Here is a 23,971-nt window from a genome sequence, read left to right as displayed (position 1 = left end):
CATCTTTTTGAACACATCTTATACATTTATAAGACGAGTTCATAAATCATTAGGTTTTTTTTATTTAAACTATGTTTACCTAATTTCTTTATTATAAAATGTGTAATCATTTAAAAATTTATGCAATTTTAAAAATATCAACTTTTTTCATCAGGGACATGGATTTCTGCCAGTGTACAATGGAAAAGAAATATCTTATACATGCAGTGGGTTGAAAAGGAACACAGAATACAAGTTTAGGGTATGATTATATTATCTTATAAAAATGTGAGAAAAGTGAAATATTCATGTCAAAACCAGTACTAAATACTAAAGTTCAACCTATTGAATTTTAGTATTGGTTTTCCAAAATATTTAACGAGAGAATTTTGGACAAAATACTGAAAAGTTTTATTAATTCTACATTTGTTTTAATAATTCTAAATGCAGTTTATGTAGCATTTTGTCCTGCCAGAATTAAGAATTAATTAGTCTGGTACCAAGAAGGTTCTTTTGCTAACTTCCTTCATTTGTACACAAATTTAACATATATTGATATATTAATAGGATTGAAGGATCTGAATTGTAGAATTGATTCAAACTCTGCATCATCTAAATTTTTAAATTGAATGTTATTTACTGTCTTGTGGTTTTTTTTTTTTTTATTTTTGACCAGCAGGATTACAATTATAAATAAATTTTATGGTCCTTTACTAATGAAGACAGAACAAGTAGCTATGAGAAGCATTACCTTTCAAAAATGACATCATCAAAAGGCTTTTCTGCGTGATGGTACATTGCAGTTAGTAGCTGATGCACCATAGAACTTAAACAAACCAAACCGATTAAAGACTGGTTTATTATTTGATTAAAATACCAGATACTTTTATTATGACAATCTGTTTTCAAAACTTTGGTCTCAAAACAGGTTAGCATACCTCTGTGAGATATTTTAATCTGGTAGTGATGGCATGTCACTTGAAAAAATATCGGTTGTATGTTAATTGTTGGTTTAAGGTTAAGGTGCTCTCTCTCTCTCTCTCTCTCTCTCTCTCTCTCTCTCTCTCTCTCTCTCTCTCTCTCTCTCTCTCTCTCTCTCTCTCTCTCTCTCTCTCTCTCTTCTTCCTTTCTTAAATATAGCTGCAGTCTTACTTGAGTAGTTTAGGAAATTGTTTACCTCAGAATTATATATGGAAAGAAACTGTCAGGTTCCGCACCATCATTTGCATTACTTTTTGTTTACAATTTTGAATAAACAAATATGTCTCTCTGGATGATACTTATACAGCTTTTTATAGTATTATTATATAGAGTAGTTAAATATACAATGTCCAGTCAAAACATCATGACCACCTACCTAATAGGGGATATGTCCTCCTCTTGCAGCCAGTACTGCCCACAAGACAAGGCATGGATTTATATGGTGTCTGAAATGTTACAGGAGGTATTCTGTCATATTGCCAAGATTACATCCTGTAGATCTACACTAGTCCATAGTGGAGGAGCCAAATGCTGGATCCATTGATTCAGGTGCTACCTTGTCAATTCTATTGCCTGGGTAGCACCAAGAAGTCACTTTTGTGTTCAGCAAATCACTCTCAAGTGATACGAGCAACGTGGTAGGGTGTATTATCCTGATGGAACACATCTGTGCCGTCTGGGAAAACAATCACCTGTATAGGCAGATTTTAGCATTTAGATTGCTTTCTAGTGGGGTATGAGGACTCCAAGGCATTTGAAATTAAGAACAAGATACCCTAGATATCATAGGCCATATAGTTTGTGCTCTGTTAAAATAATTGAAGTTCTTTACATTATCTTGTTCTTTGTAATCTTTTGTAATATTCTTCCTGCTTCTTTTTTAATATTCTTTGTAATATTAAAAAGGATGCAGGCTAACTGTTATAGATTTTTCATAATTATACAAATTTTTGCTATTCTTAGCAGAATTACAACTATTTATTGTAATCATAGTTGTACACCATTCATGTATCGTGTACATCTATGATTACAATAAATATCATGTATGGTGTACATGTATGGTGATTACAGTATTATATCAATTTCCTACTACATTCGAGGTAAACTATGATAAAATAAAAAAAAAAGTAGTTGCTTTTAATTAATTGGTTTGGGTTATGCTATAGTTAGATCATGAGGCATTGTAAAATATGATTACATGATGTGGTGACAGTGTGTTATCTGTAAATTCTCATGTTCTAAAGTTATTCTGCTTGTGTGAGTGATTTAAAAAAATTATATAAAATAAATAAATTTTAAAAAAGCAGAGAACATTCTAGGGAAGGCTATATGTCATGCCCGAGATTAGCTAACTCAACCACAGTTGAAAAAGGATAAGCAATGTTCATGTGAGTAAATGGACCTCTAAAAAATGTGATGCGACCAATCTACTTGGTCAGTCTTGGAGTTCCATTAATTAGTAACTTTTCAGGTGTTAATGGCTACAAGATATTTGGAATCATTCTCCTACCATTCTCATACCAAAATATAGCAAAAACCCTTTGATAGCACTATGAACAGTTTTGGCAACAGATCTTCCACTCTGCTTAGTTATCAGCATCATGTTTAAAGAAAATATTTTCTTGATGACACTGATAATTGGAGTGTTTTAACTTGATTCTGTTTATATCCTGAAAAACACTTTATGGTACCTGTTTATCATTTTAAATGTAATTTTTGTTTTTGTTAGTGATAGTTTGTTTACATTAGACAATTGCAATTAAGGCGCATTTCACTGTATAGGATGAATACATTTAATAGGAATTTTGATTCTTACAAGTTGAGGGTTTAGTGTCAGACAACGTTAACTACAAAATCATTTTGAAGTAAATGTTTTTGTAATTAATCAAGAAAAAGTCAATTTGACATTTTCTTGGTTTACGGAAATGTGCTTACAGCCCAAGCTAACTTGTAAACTACTAGAGAAATACATTTCTATGACATGATATGCATTGTTATTTGCAAAAAGTTAAACTAAAGTTGTCTCAAAACAAAAATGCAATTTTGTAGTTAACGTTGACACTGTCTGCCTTTGAAGTGAAATACTATACATTTAGCTATTTAAATGTTATATTTATAACATATATTTATTAATTTAACTTCCTGTATGAAATCACCAATCATCTATATGATTGAGTCAACTTTTATTGACTGAGTGGCGAAGTCATAATGAAATAATGTAACAAAACTGCTTAAAAACAGTTTTGTTATGTTATTTCATTATGACTTCTTCCTCTTTCTTAGCTAAACATAATGTGTGGGGAGGGGTAAGATTGGGCAGAAGAGAGTGATAAAGTATCATTATTAAGGACTCGCATAATGCGAGTTTGATTAATGCGTTTTTCAGTTATCACAATTTGAAAAAATTATACCACTTTTACTTTATGCGATGCAAATTTCCAGTTAACGCGATCTTTTTTATGTGATAGTTGAGAAAGATTCGAATTGCGTGCTAAGCATCTGACGGCCAATAAACAAGCATTTGCCTGCTGCCTGCCTCAGTGTGTTCCATCGACTGTCGGAAGTACACATGTTACTTGTTTGTCTCCTGCTAATAAAGTCATGTGCAGACATATTTAAAAATTCTAATTTTCTATCCCTCTTAATTATAGATAAAAGAAAGAGTGAAAAACAACATGATTTCAATAAAAAAAAAAAGAAAAAAAGTTATTACTTTAGCTGAAAAACTTGAAGTTATTAAAAAACATGAAGGTGGTGCAAACCATGCAAAAATCATAAGAGATCTAGGATACAGTGAGTCTACCATATGAACCATCTTGAGCTGTAAGGACGAATATAAAGAGAAAAGTAAAGTTTCATCAACTTTATTTGTTTTATAAAATACCAGAAACAGAACTCCAATAATGATTGAAATGGAAAGTCTTTTATCAATTTGGATAAGAGATTGCAATGAAAAAAAGAATTCCATTATCTAAGAACAATATTCAGAGCAAAGCTATTAACATTTTTACTAAGCTCAAAGAAACAAAATGCCAAGGGGAGACTGAAACATTTGATGCTAGTTCAGGGTGGTTTGAACGTTTCAAAAATTGAGCAGGACTGCATAATGTTGTACACCATTCATGTAACGTGTACTGCATAATGTTAAAGTAACAGGGGAAGCTGCTAGTGCTGATGAAGATGCTGCAGCCAAATTTCCTGCACATATATTTATTAATTTATATATGTGCAGGAAATATGTGCATCCTGAATAAATTGTATAAATTTATTCAGGATGGTGAATACAATGATTGGCAAATATTTAATGTAGACGAAACAGGCCTGTTTTGGAAACGGATGCCAACTAAAACTTAATTGGCTGCAAATGAAGCATCCCAACCTGGGTATAGTCTCAAAAGATCGACTAATGCTTTTATTAGGAGGTAATGCTGAAGGTGATTTTAAATTGAAGCCTATGCTTATGTACCGTACACAAAATCCTAGGGCTTTAAAAGGATACAGCCATGGAATTCTTCCAATCATTTTGCATTCAAATAAAAAAAAACATGGATGACTAAAGCCCTATTTGAAGACTGGTTTACATCTTATTTCTGTCCAACAGTTGAAACCTATTGAAAGAAAAATAATCTTACTTTTAAAGCTCTGTTGCTTTTAGATAATGCACCTGGACTTCCTTCTGCACTTGGTGACTTAAATGAAAATGTGAAAGTGTTTTTTTACCGGTGAATACAACTTCATTATTGCGACCCATGGACCAAGGGACTATTGCAACTTTCAAGGCTTACTATCTCTGTAGAACAATTGCACAGGCACTTGAAGCTACAACAGGAGAAGTGCAATTTCTGTACCAATATTTTAGAAAAAATATAACATACGAGTGGCCGCTGAAAACATTCATGCAGCATGGGAAGAAGTGACAGCCATCAATATGAGAGCAGTTTGGAAGCATCTTTTTCCTCATTGTGCAAACAATTTTACTGGCTTTAAAGATGCAGTTCAAAAAGTTATTGAAGACAACTAATATTCTTAATGTCTGGTTTCAAAGGCTTGGATATGGCTAACATTCAAGAATCACTGAATTCGCATTTGGAACAGCTAACTGACAACGATCTCCTTCAAAAAGAGGAACAGTGTGTGTACGAAGAAGCTGAAGATTGTTATCTCAAAGGAGATAACGGTAAAAGAACTAGACGAAATCTTTCTTATCACAGAGAACCTTAAACAAAAGGTAATGGATGTTGATCCTAACATCGAAAGAAGCATATTATTTTGTCAGGGCCTAGAGAAGCTTGTCGGCTATCAGAAATTGTATGGTGAAAAAAAAAGAAAGCCAAAACTATTCATATGACTGTATTCAAATATTTCCTTAACAAATAGTTAGTTTCTTCATTATTTATTTTATGCAATAAACATTTAATTCTATAATTATTTTTATTATCTTTTACATGGTATACAGTTAAAGTTATTTAAAAGGTATTTTTAAAATTCTGTATGGACATTCCTGAAGGTCATGGACCAATTATAATTTTTCCTATTGATTATTATATTCGATTAACGCGTTTCCGTTTTGCATGATGCACTCGCGAGACAAATTAATCGCGTTAATCGAGGCCAGCCTATAATTTAATTAGTTATTGGCTATCTAATGACATTAATTAAGTGTCTAACTCCTCTACCCCTTCCCCTTTTTCCTACCCTCTAGGTAATAAAATTTAGTCTATGGAATTTTGTTAGAAAGAAACTGAACAACTTGTGTAGTCTTGTTCAATCTATAGTTTCCAAAATTTACTATTTTCATAATGCAGTGTAACTAGCTAATAAATTCACATTTAGTTATGAGAAGCTTTATCCAAGGATTATCATTAAGAATATAATGCGTTCTGTCAGGTGTGAAAACAATAGCCAAAGCATCTACATCATTAAATAGTTCCATGTAGCAGCTGATTGGAAAATATTGCTAGGCTGGAATTAATAAATGTGTGCTAACTGATTAGTATGGAATAGCCAAAAAAGTATGCTCAAAACCAACATTTATGTGATGCTTATCACTCAAGTAACACTGTCAGTTGTAAATCCTATCCTCACAGAGAAATTTGTTCTACAATGCTAACTCATTTTGGAGAATACAGTATTTTTGATTACAAAAAATTTTTCTTTACGAAGTTCAATATTTATTTTATGTAACCTTCAAAAAAAAAAAAAAAAAAACTTTAGGTTGGAAATGTAACCAATCAACAGCTTCTTCATCATCATTAAAATGGATTCCACAAAGGTGAGACTTGGTGAGATTTGTGAACAAATAATAGTCATTTGGGAGGGTATATCTGGCTGTATGGAGGGTAGTTTAATTATTCAATTCCACATTCATGAATTTTAGCCTGTGCAAAGAGTGCATTGTTATGGATAAGGCAGTCATAAAATTTCTCTGTTATTATGGTTTTAGGTGCAAGATAATCAATTAACAATAACACTTTTAAAGTGCCACAGAAAATTGAGACCAACACTTTTCTAGCTGATGGTTGGGTTCAAAACTTTTGTGGGGTTGGAGATACTTGTGCTTTCACTGCATGCATTTTAATTTAGATTCAGAATCATAAAAATGTAGCCAAGTTTCGTCACCAATCACAAGATGAGATAAAAATCTCTCTGAACTAGCAAGAATTAATTTTAAATTCTCTTTTGATGATGACTCTACTCACAGATGTTTGTCATGAATGGAAAAGTTTTTTCTTCAGTGATGGCAGTTATTTTAGAATTTGTTGCCTCAGATGGCTGACAAGACCTTATTATATTCAATTAACGCGTTTAACCGACTCTCTCATTCAACTGTCTTAACTGACTCTCGTCCTCCTTTGAATCCTGCAAAACCATCTTTCAACAGTAGCATAACTGGGTAATACTTTCCAATCACTTTAGTCATTCTCTTCTAGATTTATTTAGCATCTCTGCCCTCTTGGGTCAAAAATTTGATTACTGGACAATGTTCAATTTTCTGGATATTTGTTGTTGTTCTTCTTCTTCCACCCACCAACATAAATTAAATTTTAGAAACTGTATAAGACATTGGCATAAAATTTTTTTAGCGTTATTTTATAAGACATTAAACCATCAAAATAACCTATTCAGTAATTTATTAATACATTTTATATACCTATTCTCAGAACTTTTTGACCACAACTTGTCATTGAATGTGTGGAAATGTGTTGTACCCATCACATTTCCCACATTATAGAAATGATACCCAACATGCTTTCTATGACCAATACATTCTTTAAACAAACCCTTTACACTTAAATGGATTAGTCTTGGGTAGGCTTTTCATTAAAAGAGAGTGCACATATTGCATTTGCATGCAGGTTTAGTATCATTTCTCTTGTTGGTGTGCTTCATGGAGTAAATGTGGAATTGTAATATTCTTCAATTCTGCTACATAATTATTAGCTATGACCCTGAACACTTGAAGTACAAAAAATTTTATTATAAATGGAGGTTGTTTATGCAAATAATGTTACTTTGTGCATTCATAATTTCATCCCAGATTCAAGTAGTCTTTATATTTTGGAAGTTAGTATTCCTGTACTAAAATAAAACTGATTGTATTTACTTTGCTAGCTCTCTGCTAATAATGAGGCAGGTACCAGTCCATGGAGTAAAGTAACAGCTTTTTATACGCTACCAGATAGGCCACAGTGTCCTGGAAAGCCAGTAATTAAGGGCCGGATTCATTCATCTAACTTCAAAGCTACATGGGGTAAGTTTCAAATAATAGTCACGAGTGGATTTAAAAATTTAAGCAAAAATGAAATCAGTCATTGCTTCTTATTTACTTTGATTACTACAGTTTCATCATAATTGCATATATGAAGAGAATAAAATTGTACACACTTCAGACACTTAAAAATGAAAAGTTCAAAGTAATGAAAATTAATAATAAATTAGGCCGGTGGTGACCAACCTTTTCCTGTACAGGGCTCATATTCAAAGTTAGATGTGTTTCACGGACCACACAGAGTAATTCAAGAAAAATTAATGTGTTTCATTTTTCATATCTTGTTACATGTAAAAGGAAATTTCTATTTTGGTGTTATCATTTTTTATTTTCATGCTATATATAAAAAATGAAAATTCTGAACACTTTTAAGTTCAACAAATCTATGTCAGTGATTTATTTTTTAGATTTTATTAAAATTATAGCAATATGACTTGTTTTTTTAAAAAAATACTTTACTTTTGTTTTTTAAAAATTACCTTACATTTGCTTTTAAATGCTCACTTTAGAAAATTCACAACCTGAAAAGGATCACTGCTTTTCAATATTAAAGTGAATAAATAAATATAATGGTACACCTAAAATTGAAAATATTCCAAAATTTTATTAAATACAATACACAACACTTACTGAACAAAACTTGTTCAGTGAGTGAAACAGGGGGCATATGGGATGTGTTAGGGTAACTAGGAATAGGAATAGATGCATGTATGCTTACATGTATACCAATGCTAGAAATATAGTAAATAAATTTGATGAATTTGAGGTGTTGGTCAAGACATCAAAGGCGGATATTGTTGGGATATCAGAGACGTGGTGTCACACTGATATTAGGAATGCACAATTGGAATTTGGGTAGTATAATGTGTACAGAAAGGATAGACAGAATAGGAAGGGAGGAGATGTTATGCTGTTAATTAAGAAAAACATAAAATCAAAAGAAGTGCATCCAGTTGATATAGATGAACAGTGCACTGTTGAGTCAGTTTGGTGTGACATAAGCACTTCGAAAGCAAAAATAAGAGTAGGAGTGTGTTATAGGCCTAATGACTCGAATGAGTACAATGAACAGTTGTACAGAGAAATAGAGTGGGCTTGTAAATCAGAATGTCTGATAATGGGGGATTTTAACTTCCCAGATATTGACTGGAACTTGTGGGTTGGTCACTCACACACTAGTAAGATTTTTTGTGGATTTATTGGATGATTGTTTTCTGCAGCAGCAGCAGCAGGTTTGAGAGGCAACCAGAGAGGGTAATACTCTTGATCTAGTTATCAGCAGTGATCATTCGTGTATTAAGAATTTGCAGATAAAGGAACCACTAGGTGGCAGTGATCACAGTGTACTGATGTGGGATTTACTTAAAGATATAATTACCATCAGGGATAAAGAAAAGGTTTTTGCATCCATAAAGGTGAGTACAGTGGTCTCAGACAGTTTTTAAATTCTGTACAGTGGGATCAGCTGACGATGTTACCAACAGTAAATTGTAAGTGGGAAGCATTCAAGGAATTAATCGTGGAAGCTACTAAAAGTTTCATACCTATTAAGAAATGTTGTTCAAGGTTTTTCGGCCTAAATAGTTATCAAATGAACTAATGAGACTCGTGACAGAGAAAAAAAATGCATGGGATGCATATAAATTATCAAGCAACTCAGAAGCCTATGGTAGATATAAGCTAGTCTGTAATCAGGTCACAAAGGAGGTTAAGCAGGCGAAGGCAGATTACAAGAAATCTTTGGCAAAAAATGCTAAGAAAAACAGCAAGGATTTCTTTACTTATATAAACTCTAAAAGGAAGGGGATGAATCTGATTGGTCCACTTGATATCGATGGTTCGACTGTTGATGATCCAGCTTAGATAGCAAACAAACTGAATGAGTATTTTGCATCTACATTCACATATAAGGAGTTATTAAGGTTTGAAGATGGCAGAAGGTTATCAAATTGTAGCAGGGTACTTAATGATTTTGTAATAACTGAGAGCAAAGTGGAGGAGAAATTGTTGAAGTTAAACATAAGAAAAGTACCTGGGGTGGATGGAATCCATCCAGTTATATTAAAGGAGGCAGCAAAGCAACTAAGCAAACCCTTAGCCATAATTATGAGAGCATCCTTGGACTCGGGAGGTCCCCACGGACTGGAGATGTGCAGATGTATCCCCAATTCACAAAGGGGGATCGAAGAGTGACACAAGTAATTACAGACCAGTTAGTTTAACTTCTGTTCCGTGTAAAATAATGGAGTCACTGGTTAAAGATGCATTGCAGGATCATCTAGACAAGACTCCAGCAATAATTCAGACACAGCATGGGTTTGTTAAGGGCAAGTCTTGTCTGACAAATTTGATTGGATATTATGATGTGGTTACAAAGGAACTGGATGAAAAAAATAATTTTGATATCATATATTTGGATTTCAGGAAAGCTTTTGACGCTGTTGCGCATGGAAGACTATTGTACAAATTGGAGCAGAATGGTATTAAGGGTAAGTTGCTACAATGGATAAAAGGATGGTTAAGTGGGATAAGACAGAGGGTGGTAATTAATGGGTACTGCTCTTCATGGACTAATGTTATAAGTGGAGTCCCACAGGGTTCGGTGTTGGGTGCTCTGTTGTTTTGTATATTTATCAATGATATTGATGGAGGTATATCAGGCTTAGTGTCGAAGTTTGCAAATGATACAAAGGTTGGCAGGGTTGTTAATGGCAGTAATGGCAGTGTGCTACTGCAACAGGATCTAGATAATTTGCGCAGATGGGCTAAGAAGTGGCAACTGAAGTTTAACCTTGACAAATGCAAAGTACTGCATATGTGTAGAAGTAACCCCAGAGAAATGTACCAACTGTGTGGTACTACACTTAAGGTGGTAGAAAATGAAAAAGACCTGGGAGTAATTGTGCAGTCAGAGATGAAGTTTTCTGAGCAATGCAGACAGGCTGCCAGGGCAGGTCATAGGGTTTTGTCAATGATATACAGGAATTTTGCTAGCAGGGAAAAGGAGGTGATTGTCCCTCTGTATAAGGCAGTGGTCATGCTACGCCTTGAGTACTGCGTGCAGGTCTGGAGGCCCCATTTTAGGAAGCATGTAGATTTGCTTGAGCCTGTACAGAGAAGGGCAACAAGATTGGTGAGAGGAATTAAGGGATCCTCTTTCCAAGAGAGGCTTAAGTTCTGCAAATTGCATTGGCTGGAGACTAGGCACCTGCACGGTGATCTGATTGAGGTGTATAAGGCCTTGAATGGATTGAGCACGCTGAATTCTGATGGGATCCTTCCACTTGTTCAGATTACGAACAAGTGGAACAAGTGTTCAGATTAAGAACCTAAGGGGCATGAATTCAAATTAAGAAAAGACAGATGTAGAATAGATGTGCGGAAATTTGCCTTTAGATCTGTGGGTGGTTAATTGCTATAACAAACTTCCATCTGTCGTTGTGGAAGTTGATAGGTTAAATAAATTTAAGGAGGAACTGGATAGGCATTTGGAGGGAATGGTATGATTTTTTTTGTTTTTTTGTGTTGGCTGATGCTGCATAAGCTCATACACTTGCTTTCTTGCATCACATGCCGCTACAACTACTATTACTACCTCTACATTTAATGAGATGATTAAAGTAGAATATTTTTAGATAGTTGTTCAAAATTCGGTTGAAAATTTGCGATGCCAATTAAAAATATGAAATGAAGATGCTCATCTGTTATTTTATTTCTTTTTAAATATTTATTTGATTTCATGTGTGAAAAATATCTGCTGGCAAATATACATTGATCTGAACAAAGTAGCCATTTACACGGCATTTTCATTTATTAACAGAAAATCCTTAGATGGGAGAGCCTTGTGAAATTCAAGTAGTTTATTTTTTCAGTCCGTATACAGTCAGTCCTCGTATAACACGTGTTTACACTACACAAATTCAATCATACACGATTTATAAACAGGGGAACAATATCGTATATAACACAAACCAAATTCACTTATGCACGATTCGCCTTTGTGTTTACAAGAAAAATGCAGTCGGACGCAGAATCACCCCAACTGAACGCAACACGATAGGAGTGAAGAGAAGATTCTGAAAATATATTAATGTTTTTTATATCAGTGAAAGGGAAACACATTTCACCATAATAACGTAAAAACCAACACAATTCCAGCTATTAGTATAATCGCAAATGCAATTAGAACGAGTTTACTACCAGTTAGTAACAGATTCCAACTAGCAGAAATGCAACTGGAAATTGTTTTTATTGTTTAATGGTAGTAACCCCTAGAAATGTGCTTTAGTAAAATGTGAGGTGTTAATAGTGTATCTCTGCCTTTACGGTGTTATTTATTCAGTTGCTACACGTGCGCAGCTTTGTTTATGTGTATCAAGCGTACCTCCTCATTTTGTAGTTGTGCTTTATTCCCTAAAAATGAGTGAAATACTTAAAGGGTGTGAAAAGGAAGTGTCCTGGTGAAGACACTACAGATTCAGAGAAAAAAGAAAAGCAATATCGATAAACAGAGGCGGACTTGGTCAAAAATTCTTGCCCGGGAAAATTTGTAGTGGCCTCATACTAGCGTTTATGGCCAAAATCACAACGGACTCTGACTCACTATGGTTTCCCTGGTAAGGCTTATGGCCAGTTCGCCTCTGTCGATAGAGAAAAAAATATGAAATTGTGAAACACTTTGAGCAAAATGAAAGACCATGTGATATTGTACGTGCTACAGGCCTAAATGAGGCAACACCGAGAATTACAAAGAATGCAGAGAAAATAAAAACTTTCATACCAGGAACAACTCAAAGTGTAATTAAGACACAAAGAATTGGAAGAGATGGAATGGCTATCATCTGTTTGGATAGAAAATCAAACAAAAAACAAGTTTGCTTATGATAGAAGCAAAAGCATTAGCAATATTTTATTACGTAATAGTCGTAATAAAATACTTACGTATTTTGTTACGATTATTTATTGTGCTGGGTAATGTTTTGGTTACAAATGTTATACAATTTCCCTGTTATTATGGTTTTAGGTGCAAAATAATCAATTAACAATAACACTTTTAAAGTGCCACAGAAAATTGAGGCCAACACTTTTCTAACTGATGGTTGGGTTCAAAACTTTTGTGGGGTTGGAGATACTTATGCTTTCACTGCATGTTTAATATTTAATCCTGTTGTTTATATTGCACGATTTCGCATTGCACGAGGGTTTCTAGGAACACAACTATCATGCTATACGAGAACTGACTGTACTTATTTTTGAACCGTGTTTTGGCTTGAAGATCACTAATTTCAAATTGCAAGCTGGGATAGTAGATTTCAGCCATAGAAGTAAATTGATTCTCAAACAAGCTTATTTCTTTTTAATGGGATCTTATATCAGCAATTTGACTTTCAAACTCGTGAAAAAGTACTTGTACTAATGAGAGGCAACAATTCTTTGGAAATATGTGTTTCTCTTTTAGCTTGGTACAACATTCAAAGTGAACTAAATTGCCTTGTCCAATTTGGGATTTAAATAATAACTTAATCTGAAATGATTTGATGTCACCATACAAATCAGAGACCAATTTTCCTTTCCCTTCTAGTTTTAAATTAAGAGCATCTAAATTACTAGAAATGTCTGTAAAAATTGCAAGTTCAAACAGCCACTCCATATTTGATAGTTGTTTTATTAATTTCCCTTTTTCTGTCATAAAAATATCAGTTTCATGATGCAGTTTAAAGAAACGATATAACACTTTGCCACAACTAAGCCATCTTGAAAGAAAGTGTTGAAACATACAGTGATTAAGGTCGTGTGATCTTTTAAAATTTATAGTTGAAATAACCACATTCATAACACATTGGAGATCCAATACTTTCTCACAGAGAGCTTCTTTACACAATGCAGTGAATTCCCAATCGGAGGTTCAGCTCCGATCTCTAAATCACTTTCATGGTTATTCTACTCATAAGAGTTTGAACAAATTCTTTGCATAATTGTTTGTTGAGACAAACTAATGTCTTGTATCATTGTTCATTTCTCCAGACAAATTTCTCTCACAACTTTTAACAAACAACGTTTAACAAATTCACCTGAACGTTTTACTTTCAAAAGCTATCAGATATGCAGCTTGATAACCGGCACTTACAGCAGATAAATTGCTTTACTGATATGTTTTCAGTGTGTTTTGTTGTTTTCTTAAGTCGTTTTGTAAATCTGAATACTTTTCTTTTTGCAGCACTCCTTTATATTGACCATAAGAGTTATGCTTGGAATCATAGTGTCGTTTTAAATTATATTCTTTAAAAACTGACATAGTCTCCTAACACAAAAAGCTTTTTCATTGTATTCAGTGAAAAAAGTCTTCAGTCCACCTTTGATTAAAAACACGACACTCCAAATCTACTTCCTTCTTTCGGAACATTTTTAAGGATGATTTTTTTAATTCAGTACAATGAATAAGTTATATCAAAACAGTAGATTTTTACAATATGAAAAGGTTGATAAGTACATAACTGTATTTAGTGTACATATGACTACATGTACGCATTTGATACATTCGAGCTTAACGCATGCATGTGTGTGTACACACAGTGGCGTGACTCTCTATGCTGTTTTAGTGAGTATAAGTTAGTTCGGCAAACTCGATGTGGGTTTTTTTCCCTTCTGCACTTGTCTTTATTTTAAATGTATCTCGAATCAAATGACCTTCTCTCCAACATCCAGTGCGGCTTCCGAAGGAACCGGTCCACTTTGGACCATCTTATTAGATTGGAAGCATCCATCCGGGATGCTTTCCTAAAACGCGAACACTTGGTGTCGGTGTTCTTTGACATGGAAAAAGCGTATGACACAACTTGGAGATTTGGCATTTTAAAAGATTTACATAGCCTAGGCCTTAGAGGGCATCTCCCCTTTTTTATTCAAACCTTTTTAGCCAATCGATCGTTCCAAGTTCGTGTGGGATCCTCACTCTCTCGCTCCTTTAGCCAAGAGGAGAGAGTACCACAAGGATCAGTATTAAGTGTCACGCTTTTTGCCATAAAAATAAATTCCATCACAGAACAACTTCCTCCGACTGTAAACAGTGCCCTCTATGTTGATGACTTTAGCATTTTTTGTCAGTCGTGCAACATGAGGGTTATTGAAAGACAACTGCAGAAAGCCATTGATAGTCTCAATTCCTGGGCACTTGCTAATGGCTTCAGGTTCTCGCCGGAGAAGACCGTTTGCGTACACTTTTGTTGCAAGCGTAATCTTCATCCTGAACCTGAATTAAGGCTCGGACAAAATGCTATTCCAGTAGCAGCGAACACAAAATTCTTGGGACTCATATTTGGTAAAAAACTGACCTTTTTGGATCATATTCATCAACTCCGCACAAAGTGCACAAGAGGCCTTAATATGCTCCGCTCGCTCTGCTATTTATCTTGGGGTGCAGACCGATGCACCCTTCTACGGCTTTACTGTGCACTTGTGCGATCCAAATTAGATTATGGGTCCCAAGTATATTCTTCAGCCAGAGACAGTGCCCTTCGATGGCTAGACCCTGTCCATCATCAGGCTCTACGTATCGCTACTGGAGCATTTCGAACATCTTCTGTCCAGAGCTTATACGTCGAAGCAAATGAACCACCGTTATCGCTTCAACGTAAGCAGTTATCTTTAAAGTACGCTTTAAAACTGAAATCCCTGCCAGACCATCCAACATGGCCATCTGTTTTTGAGCCACGATGGGAAAATTTATACAATACCCGTAAGACTGCCAATCGTCCTTTTGGTATTCGTCTCCAAGAGCTACTCAAAGAACTTAATATCAAGGTAGACAAGGTTGCCCAAACACCAAAGCAACCCTTTCCACCCTGGCATGCTCGTGTCCCGGCATGCGACTTGTCCCTTAGAAATTGGGGAAAGTCGGACACTCCATCATCGGTCTACCTGCAGCTTTATTCAGCACACCGAGCTGAACGTTCTGACTTCGCGCCAGTTTACACAGACGGCTCGAAGTCGGAATCATATGTGGGATCTGCTGCTGTCTTTACAGACAGCACTACATCGGAGCAGATTCCCTCTGAATGCAGCATATTTACTGCAGAGCTGCACGCTATAGAGTTAGCCTTGGATCACATTAGTGAATGCCAATACCAACGGTTGGTTCATTTTATATTCCGATTCTCTCAGTGTGTTACAGGCTTTAATATCTGTGAGATATAATCCTCATCCAGTTCTGTCTAGTATTCAGCAGAAGATTCACTTCCTCCTTGGACGTGAATATGATATCCGCTTCTGCTAGATTCCCAGCCACATTGGGATTAGGGGAAATGATTTGGCTGATGCTGCAGCCAAATCAGCAATTCCCAATAATAACCGCTGCCTGTCAGTCCCCTATACAGACTACAGGCAAATAATACACCAAAACATACACTCCCAATGGCAGGACTCGTGGAATAGACAGACTGGGAATAAACTATATTGTATAAAGCCTGTAATTGAACCGTGGCAGTCTAGTCTGTGCAGAAATCGTAAGGAGGAAGTTGTTCTTGCCCAGACCCGCATAGGACACAGTCATTTAACTCATTCATTTTTGCTGAGGGCTGATGACCCTCCTATGTGTGTGTCCTGTGGCACAATTTTAACTATCAAACACATTTTAATTGATTGTCCAGATTTTAGTAATATCCGTTTTACTGCTTTTAATCATCTGACTGAGCCGTATACACTCAGCCAGATTTTATCCGACAATGACAATGTGTCTGCTATTTTTAGATTTTTAAAATCAATAAATATTTTTGCTCGTTTATAAAATTTACATTTTTCTTATACCTCTTGACATAGTGACCTAACTAATTAGGTCACTGAAAGTTTAAACTTTTTTTATAAATAACATGGTCTTGGTGCATTATAGCCTTAGTAGCTAGTGCGCCAATAAAATCAAAACAAACAAACAAACAAGCTGTTTTAGTTCACTTTCTGCGTGGGCCATTGGTTGGACACCACTAGATTAGGCTAAGTAAAATATCCTTTTATTTTATTTCAAGCTAATGGAAAACCAACCACAAAGGATTTTAACCTAATCTAAAATTATCAGTTTTTCTACCAAGCTTCAAGCCAGTTTAATTGATCCTCCAGAAGCAATTGGGGTGGATGTTCTGTTTTTTTTTAAGCTGAATATGATTTGCTAAATCCATCCTGACCTGTCTACTTTCCAAGAACAGTCTGAAGTTTCAATCGGCAATAATAAAATCTTTGTATGTGAAGTCTGGGATCAAAAGTTATAGTGATATTTTTATAGCTTCAAGCTGGTTTCATTTTTAATAGAAGGCTTAATTTTGTTTCAGTAGAGGGCCAGCCATGTGCAAAGAACCTGTCGGAGAAATTCTGTAAATCACTTGTTCATATTCTAAAAGTCCCACCTAAAGAGGATTTTTAAGAAATGGAAAAGTGACAGACAGGCTTGATTGTCAGCTCACTTCCTTGACCAACTGTTTACACTGCAGGGTTACCCTCCTAAAGTACTGTACCTTATATTGTGGGAAAATACTTTCTTCTAACTTAACTTATTGTGTTGTATCAGAACTGAAGTTCTTTGATAATGATCAGCTGTGTATCTTTTAAAAAAATGGTTATATATCAAATTTTTCTTTGTTTTTGTATTGTTAGCATTGACAAAAAAAATTGGGGATTCTGTGACTGTTAAAAGTTGCTGACGTTATTGTGTTAAAATTAGCCAGTAAAGCCACACACTTGCAGATAAAAGTAATACTTTCCTGCTTGTACAATTATCGTTTATTACTGAAAATCTGAAAATTTAAATACAAAAGACCATATATGAAGTATAGGTTTAGACAAAACATCCATATCAAGTCCACGATGTCATCTTGAAGTATTGGCTGTGTTCTATGCAAGAAGGGCATTCTACGGCCTGAACCACAAATATCTCAGTGGGAGCAGTCACACTTGAGTTTCTCTTTGTAAAAGACAAGAAAGCCTGAGTTTTTTGTTGTGTGGGGGGACATGATTTGCAAGTGGGTTCATGAATTTAAAGATGGCAGACTGGCCATTCAGATGTATTTTGCTCATCACAAACTATCAGAAATGTCATTTGTATGAAAATATTGATGTGGTATAAGCAAATTGACAGTTGAGGATGTCTGTGCAGGGATAGACCTTTTCTATTAAACCAATTCCTGTATACTCTTGACAAAACCCATGAGCTCTAATGGCTACCTGTCTGTACTGCTCAGAGAACTTCATATCTGACTACACAATTCCCTCAGGTCTTCTTCATTTTCCACTACCCTGAGTATGTATCAGATGAATGCATCTGCATGTGGCTTATGCCCAAGAAAATTGTTTTCAGACAGCTTATATTTAACCAAAAAGGTTTGATGCTAGCAGTGTGATGATGTAGCCTGTTTTATGTGGACTAGTTTTTGTACGCTGGTTTTCATCGATGGAACTAGCATTTTAGCATTAGCATAAGTAGTGGCATATGACGCAAGGCAAGAAGGTTATACAGCATTAGCAAAAAAAAAGAAAACAACATTTGATTGCTGGAATGTACTTCCACAACAACAAATGGAAGTACATTTCAGCAATCAACTGCTCGCTGGCTAAAGGAAAACTTCGGCACATCTATTCTGCAACTATCCTTCCACAATTTGAATTTATGCCTCCTTATGTGCATAATCTGAGCAAGAGGAAGAATCCCATTAGCACCGAGCTCTCTCAAACCATTCAAAGCCTTAAACACCTCAATTGAATCATCCCACAGGTGCCTAGTCTTCAGATGATGCAGTCTGCAGAAGCGAAGCCTTCCTTGGTAAGAGCACCCTTTTGTCCCTCACCATTCTCATTGCCCTTCTCTGTACTTGTTTCAGCAGCTCTACATCCTTCCTAAAATGAGGCCTCCAGACCTGTATGCAGTACTCAAGATGTGGCCTATACAATGGGATAATCATCTCCTCATCCCTGCTAACAAAATTCCTGTATACTGTTGACAAAACCCATGAGCTGTAATGGCTGCCTGTCTGTACTGCTCAGAGAACTTCATATCTGACTACACAATTCCCCCAGGTCTTCTTCATTTTCCGCTACCCTGAGTGCAGTACCACACAGTACATTACTCTGGGGGGATTACTGCTACCCATATGCAGTACTTTGCATTTGTCAATGTTAAACATCAGTTGCCATTTCTCAGCCCATCTACCTAACTTTTCTAGATCCTGTTGCAGTAGCATACTGTCATTAACCACCCTGCCAACCTTTGTATCATCTGAAAACTTGGACATTAAGCCCGATATGCCGTCATCAGTATCATTGATAAATATAGAAAACAACAAAGGCCCTGACACCAACCCTGGGGGACTCCACTAATAACATTAGTCCATGAAGAGCAGTGTCCACTGGTTACCATTCTCTGTCTTCTCCCACTTAACCATACCTTTTTCTATAACAGCAACTTGCCCTTAATGTCATACTGCTCTAATTTGTAAAGCAGTCTTTTATGTGCAACAGTATTAAAAGCTTTCCTGAAATCCAAGCATATGTATCAAAGTTATTTTTTGCATCCAGTTCCTTTGTGACTGCATCATACTATTAAATCAAATTGGTCAGAAAAGTTTTCCACTTAAAAAACCCATGCTGTGTCTGAAATATAACTGCAATCCTGTCTAAATGATCCTGTATTACTTTAATCAGTGACTCCATTATTTCCCCTGAAACAGAAGTTAAACTAATACATCTGTAATTACTAGTGTCACCCTTTAATTCCCCTTTTTGAATTATGGATATATTTGCACATCTCCAGTTCATCGCAACCTCCCCTGAATCCAAGGATGCTCTTACAATTATGGCTAAGAGTTTGCTGACTTCCTTTACTGCCACCCTTAATATATAATTGGATAGATCCCATCTACCCCAGGAGCCTTTCTTATGTTTACCTTCAACAATTTCTCTTCCACTTTATTCTTTGTTATTATAGAATCATTTAACTCCGTATTAGTGTTTGATGCACTTCTGGCTGCACATGGGCACAGATGCCAATGTGCCTAATAAATCCCCAAACAAACAATCTGGCCTCCTCTTCCTTAAAGAATTCCTGATAATCTGAATGTCAAATGCAAAATACTCATTCAGCTTGTTAGCAACCTGAGCAGGTTCATCAACAGTCAAACCATCGTTATCAAGTGGTCCAATCTGATTCATCTCTTTCCTTCTAGTGTTTACATAATTAAAGAAGTCTTTGCTGTTTCTCTTTGCATCCTTTGACAAAGATTTCTCATAATCTGCCTTCACTTGCCTTTGTGGCTTGATTACAGACTAGTTTATATCTACCATAGGCTTCTGTCTCCTGAAAATTTATAATCATCCTGTGCATTTTTCTTCCCTGCCATGAGTGTCATTAATTTACCTGATGTCCATTTAGAGATAAACCTTGAATAGTATTCCTTAGTTGGTATGAAAAGTTTAGCAGCTTCTAAGATTCATTCTTTGGATGCTTCCCACTTTGAATTGGCTGCTGTGGAGCATCTTTGGGATGCTGTGGAAAGGTCCATTCGAGCTTTGGATCCTCCACCCAGTAATGTGATGGATTTACAGACAGCGATGCAGCAAGCATGGATGGAAATACCTGTGGAAACCTTTCGTGAACTAGTGGACTCACACAGCATGCCTTGCTGTGTGACTGCCCTTATCCGGACAAAAGGTGGGCTTGCCCATTACTAGGCAGGTATCCCATGATTTCTGTCCAGTCAGTGTCTACAGAAAGGATATATGGGGTATGCAGGGAGATACACTCCTAGTTTTTTTTTTTTTTTTTGTGTGTGTGTTTATTACAACCTATATATATATATACACACTGTGCTGTCACTTTATTAGAAACACCTACCTAGTAGCATGTTGAGCCTCCTTTAGCCTTCAAAACAGCTTGAATTGATCTAGGCATGGATTGAACAAGATGCTGAAAATGTGACATGTGAAAATGATAGACATGGGTGTGTCACGCAGTTCTTGAGATTCGACGGAGGTGTAGGCCTGCAGCGAACAGCCCTTTCCAGCTCATCCCAAAGCTGTTCAATAGGATTGAGGCGCCTCTGTGGGCAGGAGCAGCAGTGCGTAGCACACGCTTCTTGATTAGACTGGGGTTCGAGCCCGTGACCACCAAATACGGAGAATGCGGAAAGGTCAGGGAATGACCACCGCATATCACCGGAGCAATATGGCCTTAGTTGCTAATGCTCCTAAAAAAAAAACCAAATAAATAAATAATAGGATTGAGATCTGTGGAGTGAGCGGGCCACTGCAGCAAAGAAAAGTCATTGTCATGTTCCTGGAACCATTCCATAGTGCTTCGGGCTTTGTGCACTGGCACATTATCCTGCTGGAAGTAACCATCTGACTGGGGATAAGCTTGTCAACATGAATGGATGCACTTGGTCAGCAACGATGTTTAGGTACGATGTGGCATTCAGATGTGAATCTATGGGTATCAGTGGACCCAACGTGTGCCAAGAAAACATTCCCATTCCCCACCACCTTGTACAGTAGTCGTCAGACATGAAGGGTCCATGGATTCATGTTGTTTTTGCCAAATTCTGAGCGTTCCATCAACGTGATGCACCAGGAACTTCGACTCGTCAGACCAAGCAACTATTTTCCAATCCTTGATAGTCCAGTGCTGGTGTTGCTGTGCCCACAGGAGGCGTGCTCTCTTGTTCTTCATTGATAACAAAAGTACGCGATGTGGTCTTCAGCTGTTGTAGCCCATTCACGACAAAGTGCGACTAGTGTTCTGTTGCAATATTTTGTTCTCCACACCAAAGTTGTATTCTGACGTGATGTGCAACATTGTGGCCCGTCTGTTTGCTTACACAATTCTAGCCATCCTCCTCTGACCTCTCTCATCAACAAGTGATTTTCTTCCCCAGGAGTGCCGTTGAAAGGATGCTTTCTGTTTGTTGCACCATTTTCGATACACCCTTGAAACTGTGGTGCATGAAAATTTCAGGAGAACTGCTGTTTCAGAGATGCTTTGTCCAGCATGCCACATTCGAAGTCCGTTAGATGACTCCTTTTCCCCATTCTTGCTACGGTTTTTATGCATAACTGATACTAGAAAGGCTGTTCTGCTGAATTTATATCTACAACTGTGGTCATGTGACTTGCAATGTTGTGGGACAAACCATTTATGTGCACAGCAGGGGTGTACCTAATAAAGTGGCAGCACTATGTATATATTTAGTATATATCCTATATAATATGTTATTTATGAGATTTTTCTGTATATGTGGTTTCTGTAATTGTTTGTATTTACTTGTGATTGGCTGCAAAGACAGAGCTTGGTATTATTACTTACAGTAATACCCTGAAATTACGCGATAGGTGGGTCCGACGAAAATCGCTTAAGTCGAATTCGCGTAAGTCGGGGTACAACTTTGCATATAAGTACATATAAATTTTGTTTAATTGGGACCAAGGACTAACAAAAACACTAGTTTAAAAGAAAAATATTTAATAAAATTGCAGTTATTTATACATATTAATACAAATTATGTATTTAAAAAATAAATGAGTTATGTAAAAAAGTTATTTCGATGTCGATGGCTTCATAAAATCTAACAAATTCGTCTGACGACACAGCGCCTTCTTTTTTTTTCAAGCAGAATTTCATCGTAGCAAGCTAATAATTTTTTATTCCTTGCTTTGTAGCTATAACACGTTCTTCGCTGGAGTCTGTTTTCTAAAATTTTTAAGCCCTTTTCAATTGGGCTGAGACCTGTCAAGCTTGCAATTGTCATGTGCTTTTCTGGTGGAACTGGGTCTGAAGTGTTGGATAATTCAGTGACGTTTTGCTCACGCATCTCTATGAGCTCATTCATTGTTTAAAAGAAAAATATTTAATAAAATTGCAGTTATTTATACAGTTGGTTATACAATTGCAGTTGGATTCACTCTGTGAATCCAACAGCTCGTTGACATCATCACCATTAACTTCCAAATCTAATTGCCTGGCAAGACTAACAACTTCTATCATATGAGCGACATGATCAGTTTCTGCCGTTGTTTTCGTCTCGTTTTTTGAAAAAAAATGGACACAGTTTCTTCCAGACACCATTTTTTTGTGAATTTCATCCCAAGATTCTTCATTGATTCTTACAGCATCTAAAACATTGAATTGTTTCCAAAAGTCTTTAACAGATATCTCACTATTTTGTCTCATAGCTTCATTCAGACGTGCAAACGAATGCCTCGTGTAGTAGGCCTTGAATGTTTTGATGACTCCCTGGTCCATCGGTTGAAGCAAGCTGGTTGTGTTTGGAAGCAAAAACACAACTTTCACACGTCGGTCGAAATTAATTAGGGTGGCAGGAGGGTGACGGGGTGCATTGTTAATAAGAAGGATCAATTTAAATGGAATCTGTTTAGACTTGCAATAACATTCGACTTCGGGTATGAAGTGGTGACCAAACCAGTCCTCAAAAACGGAAGCTGTCACCCAAGCTTTATGATTTGACTTCCAAATCACTGGTAAGCTAATTTTAGATATATTTTTTAAAACTCTTGGGTTTTCGGAGTGATAAATTAAGAGAGGTTTTAACTTGCAGTCACCAGCTGTATTCCCACCGACCACCATTGTCAAACGGTCTTTGGAAACCTTAAAGCCTGGAAAGTTTTTTTATTCGTGAAAACAATGTAATTTCCAACAAAAGTTGAGCACGAATTCGAATGCACACATATAAATATGACAGTTGGAATGCAAATTCTTGTATATGTGTGCAGCTCATGCGGCAGCAAATTTGAATTTTGTTCATCTTTCACTTTCACTCTCCGCCGTCGCACCGTATATCGATAGCATATGAAAAATGACCTTGAAGATAGTGGGCGGCAGTGTTGTCAAATGTAAAAATCAAGAACCGCATAACTCCGAGTTCGCATAAGTTGGGGTATTACTGTATATATATATACTCATTTTGTTTACATTTTGTGTGCTATGGTCACGGAAATGGTATTATGGAATTGCAGTTTAGCTAACAGGAGGTGAAATTAGGATTGAAATTATTTTACATCACCCTTTGTAAAAACTAATAGCCTAGAGTGAAAAAAAAAACATTATTTGGAGTAAAGTGAACAGAATATGAAATGAAGAATATAAAGTTCGTGCGTGGGTTATCCTGAAGCCTGATTTCCTGTCCATGCTAGTAAGCTCTGGCTGTTGTAGATATGTAGATCTGTAAATAGTTGCATGATACAAATATATAGTAA

General features: G+C 36.1%; 1 protein-coding gene across 5 annotated transcripts in view; it reads left to right on the top strand.

The window, feature by feature from the left end:
- LOC150091709 (fibronectin type-III domain-containing protein 3A-like) overlaps positions 1-23,971 on the top strand; it is a 489,490-nt gene that overhangs the window by 290,659 nt on the left and 174,860 nt on the right. For all 5 annotated transcript variants that reach the window (XM_090376531.1, XM_090376557.1, XM_090376540.1 and 2 more), the window contains 2 exons: positions 155-241; positions 7,573-7,711. In XM_090376531.1, coding sequence (XP_090232657.1) covers positions 155-241; positions 7,573-7,711 — 226 coding nt within the window. The remainder of the gene's footprint in view (positions 1-154; positions 242-7,572; positions 7,712-23,971) is intronic.

Source organism: Mastigoproctus giganteus, chromosome 1, assembly GCF_048544385.1.
Source record: "Mastigoproctus giganteus isolate SK-2022 chromosome 1, ASM4854438v1, whole genome shotgun sequence".
Lineage (NCBI taxonomy): Eukaryota > Metazoa > Arthropoda > Arachnida > Uropygi > Thelyphonidae > Mastigoproctus > Mastigoproctus giganteus.
Note: the sequence above shows the minus strand (reverse complement) of the source record. Positions and strands in the feature narration are given on the sequence as shown.